The 14,503-nt window shown below is 46.1% G+C and overlaps 2 protein-coding genes across 6 annotated transcripts; both read left to right on the forward strand.

Moving 5' to 3' along the window:
- Positions 1–9,104, forward strand: arfgap3 (ADP-ribosylation factor GTPase activating protein 3). Of its 4 annotated transcripts, none has more exons than XM_084701254.1 (16): positions 1–190; positions 1,007–1,125; positions 1,319–1,391; positions 2,129–2,260; positions 2,547–2,627; positions 2,785–2,881; positions 3,224–3,283; positions 3,374–3,420; positions 3,567–3,715; positions 3,920–4,051; positions 4,290–4,415; positions 5,198–5,347; positions 5,636–5,759; positions 6,018–6,105; positions 6,248–6,369; positions 6,631–9,104. In XM_084701254.1, exons 1-16 carry the CDS (start codon positions 122–124, stop codon positions 6,646–6,648), a joined length of 1,587 nt encoding a protein of 528 aa, XP_084557380.1. In that variant the 5' UTR covers positions 1–121; the 3' UTR covers positions 6,649–9,104. The 4 variants fall into 4 exon arrangements, with proteins under 4 accessions (XP_084557380.1, XP_084557379.1, XP_084557382.1 ...); XM_084701253.1 differs by having other exon boundaries at positions 2–190; positions 6,245–6,369; XM_084701256.1 differs by lacking the exon at positions 3,920–4,051 and having other exon boundaries at positions 2–190; positions 6,245–6,369.
- Positions 9,105–9,833: 729 nt separating this feature from the next.
- ikbip (IKBKB interacting protein) lies at positions 9,834–13,746 on the forward strand. 2 transcript variants are annotated; one of them, XM_084701259.1, is made up of 4 exons: positions 9,902–10,437; positions 10,524–10,641; positions 12,320–12,523; positions 13,020–13,746. In XM_084701259.1, the coding sequence occupies exons 1-4, from the start codon at positions 10,229–10,231 to the stop codon at positions 13,626–13,628; spliced, it is 1,140 nt and encodes a 379-aa protein (XP_084557385.1). In that variant the 5' UTR covers positions 9,902–10,228; the 3' UTR covers positions 13,629–13,746. The 2 variants fall into 2 exon arrangements, with proteins under 2 accessions (XP_084557384.1, XP_084557385.1); XM_084701258.1 differs by lacking the exons at positions 12,320–12,523; positions 13,020–13,746 and adding an exon at positions 10,912–12,225 and having other exon boundaries at positions 9,834–10,437.
- Positions 13,747–14,503: the final 757 nt, after the last annotated feature.

Raw genomic sequence — 14,503 nt, forward strand, 5'->3', positions numbered from 1 at the left:
GACGTGTCGAAACAGCCATGACTAATGAGTAGAGAGCTCATGGGTCGGGCATCTTTCGAGGGAAATATCGGTGGATGCTGTTTCGGTCTTTACCTGACAGGTAAAGTCAACAGGTAGAAAGATGAGTGACCCCAGTAAGCAAGATATTTCGGCTATTTTCAAGCGGCTGCGTTCCATACCGACAAACAAGGTGAGTTTGTTTTGGTGATCACACCATCGTTACTCGAAATAAGGAAGTAGCGACACAAGCTATGAGAAAGCATTTGACACGTCGCACTGTTTTGTTGGAAAGGGGATGCGCATGCCATCACCCTGTTACATAAATTATAATGTTAGAACATTTGATCAGGGAATGTTTGTCTCCTGAATACATATGTTTTGCTGCGTTGGGTGGAAGTAGATTTTTCCTACGCAGTTAATATTAGCTAGGCTACTAGCAAGGCTAAGTGTTGCCAATTCGAAAACCAGCCAATGTTTGGCAAGAATGACAAAGTTTGTGCGTCAACGCAACCGAATGTCTACGTTGACGTGTCAGTCTATGTTATGTAGGCAAATATCAAATACAATTCTTATTCAGCGACTCAAATGAACAACGGATACACAGGTCGAACGCAGCGTTGCAAACTGCAACAGCTGTTACAATTTTGAGCTGAGTTTGCGGTTCTGAACAGTTCATTCATTCTGAGTAAAAACAACAATTACAACAGTACGTGAAAGTAAGGGGTTCAGTACGTGAAAGTAAGGGGTTAAGTCCTTTGTGTCATTCCTAGACCGTGTTGAATAAGCTTGTGTCATTTTGCACTTCAGACCTCCACGCTTGATTGTATTGCGTCATGGGTTGTGGTTTGCAATCTATTTGCAATGTCTGTCAACACGGTTGATCACCCTTATTGCCACATTACATAAATAACATTAAAAAAGACGCTCAGGTCAGTCAAATGCATTTATTTAGCATGGTTTATGTTCATAAATGTGTCAGTAGAAGTTTGAACTTTCTTTCCCTCAGGCCTGTTTTGATTGCTCAGCAAAGAACCCCAGCTGGGCCAGTATAACCTATGGAGTGTTCCTATGTATAGACTGCTCAGGGACACACAGGTCCCTCGGTGTACATCTGACTTTCATCAGGTAGGATGACATGCATTGTGGGATCATAGTTACATTGTTGTTTAACTGTCTCACAACCTGTGGGTGGGTGTAAAAGACTGGAGACCATTTAAATTATGCTATGCCAATCAGTTCTTATCTCTACCCAGATTCTATTTGAGTTCAATTTTTTTGCCTGCAGTCTGGACTGAAACTTCCGGTTCTTGTGTTGCAGATCAACTGAGCTGGACTTCAACTGGTCCTGGTACCAGATACGAAGTATGCAAGTGGGTGGGAATGCCAGTGCGGTAAGCATTGTAGCATGGTTTGTCTTAAGACAGTCAGCCCACATCTAGTTATCGTCAATACACTTTTATGACATCATTTAACACCAGCCATACTGTAAGAAACCAGATGAGTGCATGAGTTTTTATAGGCATGTCATTTAGGCTCGCCTCTGGTAGACCAGTGTCTCAGAGACGGATAAACGGTTAGATGTAGAGAAAACATCTGGTGCAGAACTGTGGGATTTGGTGTGTTTTTCCAGTTTCCTTGTTTTACAATGGAGTTCAAGCCAATCAAAAAGGTGGAAACGGAAATATTTTCTCTTTGCTTAGCAGGGTGGAGATTTCAGTGTTTCCTTTGTATGAGTGACTGATGTTTTGTCCTTGACACCTTGACGAGGAACCGGGCCTGAGGTTAAAGGCTTGTCACTCTGGGATGTACGTTTGAAAGCATGACCAGTTGCTTCAGGCAGCGCTTTATCACCGCTCTTTCCAATGTATCCTGGTTTTGCAGTGTTGAAAGGGGGCATGTCCAAAACCAGTTTCAACACCATTTCAGACATGGAAACACTCCATGGACACACACATACGGCACCCCACCAACCCTGTAAGAAGGAACGGCCTTTTGATCCACCTCACTGTCTCGTCACACTCCAATGGCTCCGACCCGACTGACCTACGATGACCGTTGACGACCCCACACGCGGCGGCTCGTCCCCTCCCGTACGCGTCTGTGACCCGTCGTTGTCCTCTTTTCCCAGATGGCGTTTTTTGCCCAGCACGGCTGCACATCCAACGCCGCCAACACCAAGTACAACAGCCGCGCGGCGCTGCTCTACAGGGAGAAAATCAAGACCCTCGCCACACAGGCTACCCGGCGCAACGGCACAGAGGTGAGCTACAAACAGCCGCAGCCCGTCACGGGAGGGAAACCAGGTGTAGCCTCGTGGGCTGGCTTAGTGTCTCCACACATATCTCATCCATCTGCTGGGAGAGTCGGGTGGCTGAGCGGTGAGGGAATCGGTCTGGTAGGTTGCCGGATCGATTCCCGGCCGTGCCAAATGACGTTGTGTCCTTGGGCAAGGCACTTCACCCTACTTGCCTCGGGGGAATGTCCCTGTACTTACTGTAAGTCGCTCTGGATAAGAGCATCTGCTAAATGTGTTTGTTCCTGATTAGTTGTGGTTGGACTGCCAAGCCCCCCTGTCTCCTACTTCACCCGTCGACAAGCAGGAGGATTTCTTCAGTCTGCATATACAGGTGTGTGTATGTGTGGACAGGTCACGCACGTGTATCGCATTTGTGTGCGAGTGCATCGAGCTTCCCGGTTCTCCAATTTGATCATCTTCACTGATAATGGGCGCACACACACACACACACAATCTGTGTTGACATAGTGGTTTGTGTCTTTGGCCAGGCTCCTCCTAAAGAGTTGGTCTCAGCAGGCATGAGCCTCAACTCCACCCTGGCTCCTGAGGAGACGTCTGCCAAGGAGCAGGACAAGGAGTCCAACGGTACGTCGACACGTGACCTGTTCTGACTCGGACACACAAACGCATGCGCTCAGCACACAGACGTTTGCCAACGGAGCCCACATACGGACACGAGCACCCCGGAGCTGCGATTCTAGTATGAAATGTGCTCATAAATAACGTCTTATGATATTATTATTATTATTACCACGCTCACTTGTGCAAACGAGCACTCGACCCTCAAAGACGCGCGCCGTTCTTTGCGCAAACGCGCGCACAGGCTGGACGATCACCCCGCCCCTGTATCCAAACAAACAGGCGCACACACACACGCACAACTGTCTATCTGAAGGTCCATGGTCATCCTCCTCCTGTGTCTCCCAGGCAATTCAGAGGAGGGCCCTAGAGTGGATGCGCTAAGTGTGTCCCCTAAAGCCACCGTAGGTAAGGTTTAGTCTTTACCCTCAAGGTGAAGGTTTTTCGTTGTAAGGACCCAAAAGTAAAAGAAAGCCTCCGGTTCTTTCTCCCTCCCAGATCCCTCCTCTATGTTAAAGAAGAAACCAGCCGCGGGAAAGAAAACGGTACGCAGTCTGACGTTTTTCTTCGTATTCAGTATACATTTCGTTGTGAATGCCCAAACATGAATGCCACGTTTATTTTCAGCAATATGGATTTGGTACGAATTTGTTGGCCACAAATAGATTTTGAGGTGTGTGTGTGTTTTAAGCTGGGCTCCAAGAAAGGCGGTCTAGGGGCCCAGAAGGTGAGCAGCCAGAGCTTCTCTGAGCTGGAGAAGAGGGCTCAGGCTGTGGATAAGCTCCGTGAGGTGGACAGCACCGCCACTAAGAAGAAGAACCCTCAACCGGAAGAACCCATGTGAGTCTCCTCTCCACCTTTTCAATTGCTGTTAAGGTTTCATGGTTTGGATGAGACACGCCACTCCTTTTTCTTGTCTCCTTCCCCTCTGAACCCCTCGCAAGTCCAACGGCGGTAAAAGGTACGCTGCGAGTTCGAAAAGTCACTTTTGAACGCTTCACTTCCTAAACGCCGCCTCCCACCCATATCTCTCCCCTCCCCCAGAGCTTCCTCTCTCCGTCTGGCCTACAAGGACCTGGAGGAACAGAGGAAGAGGGGGGAGGAGAAGATGAAGGGAATGGAGGGGAAGAAGAAGGAGCAGGCTGAACGTCTGGGCATGGGCCTGGGCAGCAGGAGGTAGGAGGAGGAGGGGCTTGACGTGATTTATTGTAATGTCGATGACCGCGATGATCGAAGAACAACTGTTGCTGGAAAACAGTCGTATTTCGCGAGCCCTAAAAACAGGTGGTGACATTCCTCCCATCTGATACCATTGACGACAAAAGCGTTCTTGTCGCTGTTAATTTCCCTCCTTTGTCTGTTTTCTCTGTTTTTCCTTCCCGTTTTCCTTTTGTCCCTCCCTCTCTTCCTCCAGTGGCATGTCTCACTCGGTGACGTCAGACATGCACATCATCGAGCAGGAGAGCCCAGTGGGGGCCAAGACCACCAAAGCAAAGAAGTACATGGATGAAGAGGAGAACGAAGGCTCCTTTACTTCCAGGTACGACCACCCCACACCACCCTGGCCCGCAACACACCACCCTGTCCAGGTTTTCCCCTAAGAATGTTTTCGGGGGGGAGTGTTTGGCCTCCCATTCCTTTTCAATTGAAGTCGCATGACGGCGCCAACAGGTAGCCTAGCAAGAGAAGCGTTCCGTGCGTTTTATAGGGCATTTGTGACGAGAAACATCAGTATTTTGCCAGTCAAAATTAAACCAGCTAGCATAACACAGCTAGCACGGTATATGCCAGGAAGTAAATGCCAGCCCCGAACGGAGCAAATTTAGTCACTGCCCGTGGATATAGGGTACTCATCGACAGCTGATCAGGTGTAAATAACGAGCAACGTTGTGTGAACATTAGCCGCATATGAATTTAACTTAGGCAATTCTTGCTCGTTGTCCCCGTGTGTGCAAACAGCTTTATCTTGCACGTCTGTTTTTAAAATGTATATAGCCTAATTGTATATAGTTTCATTCTTTTCGGGGGGCGTGAGGTCATTTTGGGGGCTGCTGGGCCGCCCCTCCAAAACAAGGGTAGGGGAAACACTGCTGTCCCATTCAACACCACCCTGGCCCACACAACGCTATCCTGACAATTGTCTCCTTCCTAGCTAGGCCGTTCTGCTTTCACTTAACAAGTCTTAAGTTGGTAAGTCTTAATAGGGTTAAGTTATTACGCAAGGCCATGATAGGAATCAGATTTTCCATTCATTATTTAACCTGACTATGTCATTTAATCCGTCTGGTCACATGGATAACTGAGCGTTCTGTGTCGTGTTAGAATGTCGTCCAGGTTCGATGACCAGGCGGAGACCTCGGATAAGTTCTTCTCTCAGTGGGGTGATGCTGGAGAGGGGGGCTGGAGGAAAGAGGGCACCAAAGCCGAGCCCGATTTCTACCTGAGTGCCATGACCTCCTCATTGGACGACAGGTATGAGGTCACAAGTCATCTGCCAATCACCAGGCACACAGCTGTTGTAATCATGTGTTTTTACTCCTGCCACAGAAACACAAAACATTAATTTGACATGTTGATAGTTGCGTATGTAATGTATTTGTTTTTGGGGGGGAAACATTGCTGTTACCATTTTGTATAAGTTCTTTAGTTTGGTTTCAAGTCATGCTGGATTCATCTTTTCTAATTTGACTATTACATGTTTGTTGTGCATCCATTCCCAAACTCATTCTTTCTCTCTCCACACCACACCCACACACACAGGACCACGTCCAGGCGGAAACCGGAACCAGTCCCCATCACAGACTTGGGCGAAGCCCGGAAAAAGTTTGGTGACGTGAAGGCCATCTCCTCCGACATGTACTTTGGCAAGCAGGACGAGTCGGATGTAAGCGCTGCCGTCATTTTAGTTAGCTGCTCGATAGTTAGCTGCTCCAATAACAGAACCCTCACCACAGTTAGAATGGAATTTCAGTTACTGCAGCTCTACGCTACTGGTCCCATTCCAAATGTTTCTTAAATAAGTACAGTTTTTATTCCCATTCTTCTGGTTACCATAATTTCCTCTAAAACGTGCAAAAGACAATCTGTCCAAGGTGTCTTAAGTTTTCTAAATACATACAGTGTATGCTTCTGTTGTTCCCAGTATGAGGCCAAGACCAGGCTGGAAAGACTGTCTGGGAACTCCTCCATCAGCTCGGCCGACCTGTTTGACGACCCGAAGAAACAGCCAGGTACGAGCGCACTTCCTGTCTGCATGACGACTCGAGCCCTGACACCACAAGGGGGAACGGAACGACACGAGTCTGGGTGCTAGGCTAGCAGCAGCATAGGGCCTGACACAGCGGCGTTGTCTCTCTCTGGTGTCCACAGCAGGTTCGTACCGCCTGACCAACGTGCTACCCAACGCCCCGGACATGTCCCAACTCAAGCTGGGGGTCCGGAACGTCGCTGGAAGGCTGTCCGTCATGGCCAGCGGGGTGGTCTCCTCCATCCAGGTGGGTGGGGAACCCCCTCGAAAGCAGGAGCTATGGCAGAGGGAAAATGTGTAACTGTGGTTGGGGTTGTCTCACCCTCAGGTTGAGTTTCGCAATGCACAGAAAAGAGGTCACTGTAAATGAATGACTTAAGTGCCCGCACACACTGTAAAGCAGTTAAGAAGTGTGATACGATACTGGAATGATGGTATTTGCTATGGCGAGCGCATGCAGGTTCTGTCGCCCCTAACTCCTATCTGTCTTTTTTTTCCTTTTTCTCAGGACCACTACAGCACCTAAGTCCAGTGTGAAACACTATGCATTTGGCAGTGGCACACCCATTGGGGGGGGTTGGGGATTGAGAAGGTGGCTAGTGACACACAGATGTATGAAGGACACATGCACATACCAAAGGCTGCCATAGAAGACAATGGGTAAAAGAGGTGTAGGCTCTGAAGGAAGAGAAAAAGGTATGGGTTAACATCCTGAACAGCAGAATATAAAACGTGTCTATATAAAGAGTTTAGCATTTAGCTATATGTAAATACAACAGCTTTTTGAGTTAATGGAGTGTTATTAGGTCATGGAATCCTCTAGGAACTGAGGGTGATGTATGCTGGAAGGCTTTTCTGTATAACGAATTTGGTTGTATAAAGTAATTGTTTTGGCACTGTATTATTTGTAATACATTTTGAATGCGAAGGATTAGCCTATTTCATTTTTGACGTTAACTTGCGATATTCAAATCTTGTTATACACAGTACAATTAGTGGTGTTTTGGAGGGTATTTTATTTTCTCCACCCCCCCCCCCCCTTCCCCCTGTACACATATTGGGGATTGTAGAAGTCATGCTGAAACATCAGACTACTAGTTATTTTTCTTTGTGTGTTTGTTTTCTTGCTCAGACTATGGCCCTGTTGACGCCTAATCTATTGGTCTAGCCTCTGGCTAATACCCAAGTGACACCGATTGAGGCACTTTAAAACACAAACAATGTGCAATGAGTGTTCGACTCAATGTGAACCTGTCCAGCGAGCATGGCACATCGTAGCTAATCAAGAAATGGGTGGATATAGTTCTTTTTCGACTCGACTCGGAGATTGTGGCCAACAGATCTTGATCTGGAAGTGTATGTGTAGCGTTCATTCGGTGCACATGTCCCTTATTTTCATTGATTTGAAAGTGCCCTTATTGTCCTCTAAGTGCACTTACAATTCCAAACACAGGACCAAGATGGCTACATGTCAAGAAGGCCAGCCTTATATTTTTCTGAAAAAAAGCATTGAATCCTGAAGGGGGGAACTTTTCTCTCTTTGTGTATTGGCACTGTGTTTAATACTTTGTTTTTCAAAGTGGGATGTGTTGGTCGTTTATAGATCGCACATGTTATACAGAGGGGACTGATTTATCTGAGTTGTACTTGTATTTTCTGCTCGAAAGAGACAAGGAGACCACTTTGAATAATAAAACTCACAAATTGTAAATGGATTGTTTAGGGTGCGGCAAGGAAATAATTGGCCAATTATTATTATTTATATATTTATTTTTTTGCCAGAAGTGACAAAGGAGGATGAGGCTGCACTAGACTCATAGAGATGTTAAATATCCCTATTCTTACATCTGGCTACACCTAAACTGACCCTGATGGGTGGCACAACGGTTGCACTACTTATTATTGTGACGTGACCATTTGTTGGATGACCTTACACTTGGGCACTATAACATGCGACGTCCAGAAGGAAGGTGTGTTTACTTTAGTGAAAGTGTTTTTGCGGTGGTTTTGAGTTTGAGTGGCTGTAATTTAGTAACTGTCTTGTTGCTGGAGTCAATGAATTATTTGTAACTGACGGTGCCTAATCCCAAATCAAGCCTACCTCCTTTCTCTAAGCAGCATTTCAGATCTTGAGAGGTATGGTGGAACGGCATTGTGCCTCACTCCAGCTTGGCTTTTATTGCTCCAGTTGAATACCTCCTGCAAATGCATAGTGTTTTGGTTGTAAGCATCTGATTTAGGATTGGGTTCTAGACAATGTTATAGCACACTGCCCAATTTTCTTTTTCATGTAATCATTTGTATACATACTCCATTCTAGAATGAAGAAGATGTAACAACAAAAAACTTATGTATGAAAAAAGTTGTCTTTTTGAATCTGAATCATATAAAAGAGAAGACAGAAAAATAGGAATGATACAGTTCATCTTTTTTACATTGAATTCATGCCTTAATCCAAAGAGTTGCATTGTAGCACGTTTCCCCTAAAAACAGTAGACATGGCGCAGTCATGTAGGTATCTGCAGTTTATGTTGCCGTGGGGGAATCGTTTTTGTTTTAATGCACATCTTTTGCACCTGCTTCATGTTAGTTTTTTTCCGTATTTTTTATCCTAATGTTACCATAAACATGAGATCCAGTAAATTCAGGTCATTGTGATGCTTTTGTTTTGTATAGAACTATTAAATGATATACAAAGTAATGTTGATTTTGCATGGCTCTTCAGCTTTCATTGTGCATCCTGACTTAATGATCTAAATTTTAATATCTCAATACTTCAGTAGTTTACATTGAGAGCTCACATACACCGATACATGGGGGGGTAAATGGATATATGCTTTAGTAGAAAACATTTTTATAAAATGATATAGAAAATGTATGATGGCTATTATTATTTATACATTTTATGCTTTATGTAGTTCAAATGAGGGATAATGTCATTTGTGAAAATGCCAAATAAACTGTTACTCCCTTAGACCTTTATTAGTCGATTGTGGATTTGAATGTGTGAACATTGTCAATTAATTACTGCTTATGCCAATGTAGTACTTTAAACAGTGGTAAAAGGTGAGATACTTAGATGGTATGTACACATGAGAACTGCCAGCACAACGCTGAGGTTTCTGACGGATGCCATTATATCCCTTGTTCTGATCGCTGGCTTGCGCTCAGCCTGATGGTCTAGATGTAACCAAAAGGAGGACTTTGTGCATGGTATTTTGAACTTATCATCACATCTTGTACAGCACATTGATCTCGAGATTAGACTGACTGTGAACACTTCCTGTAGTTCTTGATGGCAGGAAATGATGTGTTGAGCAAGCTTGTGATGAGTGATGGGCTGGCTCTAAAACTACATCCCATTATGACATATTTTTGTCCTAACACTAACAAGCAATACAAAGCTTCTCCCTCAAAACCTCTCCTGTATACTCAACAGGTGAAGGGTAGGCTACTAAAAATGATACTGTATGGATGAGAATGTTGTTTTCCCAGTGTTCCTGCAGGCATGGAAATAAAAAACATTGTATTGTGAACATAAATTGTTCACAAAATCACATTAACATTTCCCTGATTGTCTGTAATCAGTAACAGTCCCTAATGTCTATTGTCGACAGCTCTCCAGATCACGTAATCAGCCAATACCCTCCTACTGCATGTCAGAATGTTAGATTCTACTGCACTAAGTTTCCTAACTACATTAACAGTTTCTTATGTATTTGCTTGTTGGTTCCGCCAGTCTTGTAGAAAAGGGTACGTCGACTCCACAGAATGAACGCACTCGTACTATAACGGATTGAAGGAACGGAAAACAGCTGGCATGCAGTCGCCTACGTGGCTGACGCATTTGTTCATATTCCCCAAACTAAGGAGCAAGTAAGTTGATTATGTCAGGGATGTAGGCTAAGACTGTATTGTAAAAGTCTATCATCTTCAGTATTCAAGTACAAAAGTGTATCAAGCATAACTAATTAGGACGGCATTTGAATGGAGTTTCTTGCTTTAGACTGTATTCCAAAAACTAGAACTGTGGGAGTTTTTTGCCGTCGCTACACTGGAATATTTGGTTGAAGCTTCAAGTTGAAACACTGTTGCATTGTACCAAAATGCCTAATAACGAAGTAAAGCAAAGAAAGAAGACAGAAAAACCAAATGAGCAGTCGTCTAATAAGACAAACAACTGCGAAGATGAAGCGAAGAAAGTGGAAACGACTAAAGGGGTCCATTTAGATCTACGTAAAACTCCGGGTTTCTCTCTGGATCTAAGAACGATTGCGTGTCTACTATCCGTGGTAGTTTGTGCTGTCTTAACCTGGTAAGACAACATATTATTAAATTAGTATATGATAGAATTGTCTTGACCTTTAAGTATTTGATACAGGAACATGTATGTTCCGACAGGGTGGTGTTGAAGCAGAATGAAAAGTTAACCGACGTGGAGGAGAAATACAAACACTTGTATGGGAAGACTGCAAGTCTCCTTGAAATGGAGGACGAAGTCCTTAAGCTGTCCAAAAAGGTAACTTGGCCTAATGTAGCTTTAGGATGATGTTCCTGATACTGACAGTTTGTGCGCTTAAATATGCAAGAGTATTGTATGTGTGTAGTGTGTAAAAGTTCTAATTGTCTTGAATGCCATTTTTGGTCAAGAAAATCATGTACTTGTGTTTCCAACTATACACAGCTGTGCATGGTGTGCTTGCACTTTGTTTCCGTATTTTAATTTGAAAACTGAAGCACTGCGAGCCACAACAGAAACGGCCCTCCCTGTTTTGTGTTGCGGGTGCAGCTCGCCACTTCAGAGGATGAACTCCAGGGGGCGCTCTCCACTGCGTCAGTGGCGACACGGCTCCAGCAAGACATCTTTTCCCTCCACGCCGCCATTAATGCCATGCAAGCGGAAGAAAAATCGGCCTCCCACGACCTCCAGGTGGTCAACGGACGCTTCCTCAACGTAACAGAGACGTGGCAGGAGCGCTTGGCCGCCGTGACGGCCGACCTCGCCACCCTGAAGGTGGAGTCGCGGGAGGCCCACGGCGGGGCCACCGACCGTGTCAACGAGGCAGAGCGGAGAGCGCGGGCCCTGGAAGAGAGGCTGGAGGAGCTGGAGGACAGCACCAGGAGGAACGCCCGGGCTCTGGAGCGCTCGGAGGACGAAGACACCAAACGGGCCCAGGACCAGCTGGACTGGAACACGAAACAAATCCACAAAATGGAGGACCAAGTCCGAGCCCTGATCCGGGCTGACACCGAGATGGGCGCCCAGCTCCAGGAGCATCTTCCCAGGGCCCAGCAATGCGAGGCCCACCTCCCCGATGTGGAGGAGGCTGTCCGGTCTATCCTCAGATTGGGGGGGGACCTGAGTGGGGCGGAGAGGAGGCTGGAGGAGCTCACCCTCCAGGTGTTTGGGACTGAGGACAGCATGTTGAAGGCGTTGACGGAAATATTGGAAATCAAGCAAGGGCTGGATGCTCTCCAGGCCCACAACAGCATCCTGAAGATGAAGAACGAACTGGGCGTGGTCGCCGAGGCAGTCCGAGAGCTCAGCATGGTGGTGATGGGTGTGGGGTCGCTCAGAGCAGAGGATTCGGAGAGAGTGGAGGCAGAGGAGGATGAGGATGAGGATGAGGAGTGGGAGGACCCACAGGCGGATGACCAATCCCAGCTAGCGCCGGACGATGATCGCACTGTGTGACGTCATTGTGGCAGATCGCATGGGGAAGGGAGGGGTTTATTTTCCGTTCTGTCAGTGCACACAATGTTATGCTTTTCTACATTTATATGTGACTTCATGTCATAGACCTTCTGTTATTATTATTAAAAAACATGCTTTATGTAATCACAATTGAGCACTGTCGTTAGCACTGCTGTGATTCGGCAACAGCCGACTAAGTATTCTGAGTTGGTACAGTAGGGTAATGTTATACTACTAAGTAGTTAAAATGAGAAAGTTCTCAAGGTGTATTATGGTGTTATTCATTATAGGCAACAAAAAAAATTATACTTTTGTATTTGTTTGTGATATGGTTTGGCAAACAGTATTCGGTAAACCTGTTGTTGAAAATACTTTTTATTAAAAAGTGTGCTAAGGAATTCCTGTATTTTTTTTTATGTACAAAATCAGTTGTGGTTACAATCTGCAGAACTTTTATCTATGTAAACCTCCACTGTCCTTCCCTCTCTGTGCCCCTCCGCAGTGTGACAGTATCCAGGGCGTGCTGGAGGGCCAGCGGGGGGGTCTGCCCCCCCATCTGGAGCAGGACGTGAGCCAGCTGAAGGAGTGGGCTGCCGGTCTAACCGAGACGCGCAGCCAACTGCAGGCCAGCCTTGCCGCCCTGTCCAGCGCTGTGGGGCAGATTGAAGAACGCACTTCCGCCATCGCCAAGGATGTTACGAACAAGGTTTGACCTCAGCTTTCACGTCAATGCCATTTTGATTCTGTTCCATTGTAGACCGTGGTAATAGTCATTGAGTGAATTAGCAGTAGGTCATTGTTTGGGTCTTGGTTCTATCAATGTTATGTGCTCCTAACAAAGTGTTTACAGAGTAAGCCCTAGTGTGTTGCGAGTGATTGTGTTGAATGCAAAACTAGCAATATTGGATATAGTTTTAAAGCATCCAACCCAAAATATCCCTCCCGCTCCCTTCAAAGCCACTCCCCCATGATTGGTTGTGCCTATTACAGTCTTGTGACGGCCACAGATATAGATGTATTTTTTATTTGACTGTCCAAACATTTCATATATTGATTGCTATCAGAATGTGAAGTTTATTTCAGTAAATATGACTAAAAGTGCTCCTCAAAAACATCACCCGCCTTGCCTTTAACCTAAGTATCTGCGTTTCTTTGCATTCCTCCCGCCCTGTCCTCCCTCTCTCCTCTCTCTCTCGTCCCAGGTGGCGTCTGTGAGGACCGACGTGCGTCGGATGGACGGCCTCCAGTCGGAGGTGGAGTCTCTGCTGACCCAGGTCGGTGAGCTGGAGGACAAGACGGCCGCCATGGAGCGCAGCATGGTCAAGCGCATCGGCGACGTCCTGGGGGCCAGCATCGATCGCATGGCGGGCCTCCGCGCCGCCTCGGAGCGCGACGCCCAGGCCCTGGAGCAGCTCCGGCGCCGGATCCCTGAGCTCGCCGCCGTCGACAAGCAGCTCTCCGACCGACTGAGGGAGCTGGAGAGCGGGCACGCCCGCCTGATCCGCACCGTGACCTTTGCTGGCGACCTCAAGCCCAAGGTTGCTACCATCAAGCGGGACTTTGCAGCGTTCGAGCCGCAACTGGCCGACTTGACCCTTCGCATAGGACGACTGGCAGAGGATTTGGTGAAAAGGGAGGTAGACATCGCAGAACTCCGACAGACTTTTGATCATTTAAACGTTGTTGAGGGCGACTTGGGTGTTGTGACAAAGCAGTTTAGCCAGATTTCTGACATTCCCCATGTAGGAGAGATACTGCAGCAGGCAAACGTGAGCGAGGCTCTCCCACAAACACACAGTTTGGGAGAGTAAGGAACTCCTGAAGGGACGTGGAAGTTGAAGATTTTGAACTCAATTGAAAGGAAATGTGTTTAAGGAATTGACACAGCGTTTTTATGGTTAAATAAAACATTGAATTGGTTTTGGTCTATTTTGAGTTTGAGTGAATTAAAAGGTTGTCTGGTAAAAAAAATATAGTTAGGGTTATGAGAACTAAAATGTATATGTGACCCCTGCACAGCCTACACACCACATGCCACATTTATTTTTTCTTCTTAAAAAGATTTAATATACATGATAGAGTGTGATATGCATCCTTAGAAGTTGGCCCTTGGAATCTGTGTACGTTAATTTTACTTGGCCATGAATTGCTCCTTTTCCAGCTCTTTGGTATGTTCTCCACAAAGAATATGTTCAGTCATTATGATTGACAGGTCTTGTTATTTACCAGTTTTGCAATGTTAGTTAAGTTCCTTCTAGCCTCCCTCTCGCTTGACAAACATCAGGCTGTTTATCACATTTACCTAGTTTCCCTAACCTGCTCCCTGGACACTCACCCAATGCATTCCCAGCATTAACTTCAACAGTCAGTTCAATGGGGTGGAGTGTCCACTCAAAGCATGTCCTTCTCCTTAAAGTCAACCCGATGCACTCTTTATGTTTGAGTAAACAACATTGGGGCTCAGTCATTGTGTCTGACACATGTAGGTACAGGGTGTTCTACAGGAATTGTTCTTTTCAAGGAGGAAGCATGTAACACCTAGACCACAGCAGAACAGTCACCAGACAACCCACAGCCAATCACATTTCACCAGGCATGCGCCATCCAATGAGGGAATCGAATGTTTACATACCTGAAATTGCTCGCCAACAGCCTAACATCAAGAAGCAATCTGTACAGTTTGCAG

The sequence above is a fragment of the Hypomesus nipponensis genome, chromosome 7, assembly GCF_054491055.1.
Source record: "Hypomesus nipponensis isolate SF chromosome 7, ASM5449105v1, whole genome shotgun sequence".
Taxonomy (NCBI): domain Eukaryota; kingdom Metazoa; phylum Chordata; class Actinopteri; order Osmeriformes; family Osmeridae; genus Hypomesus; species Hypomesus nipponensis.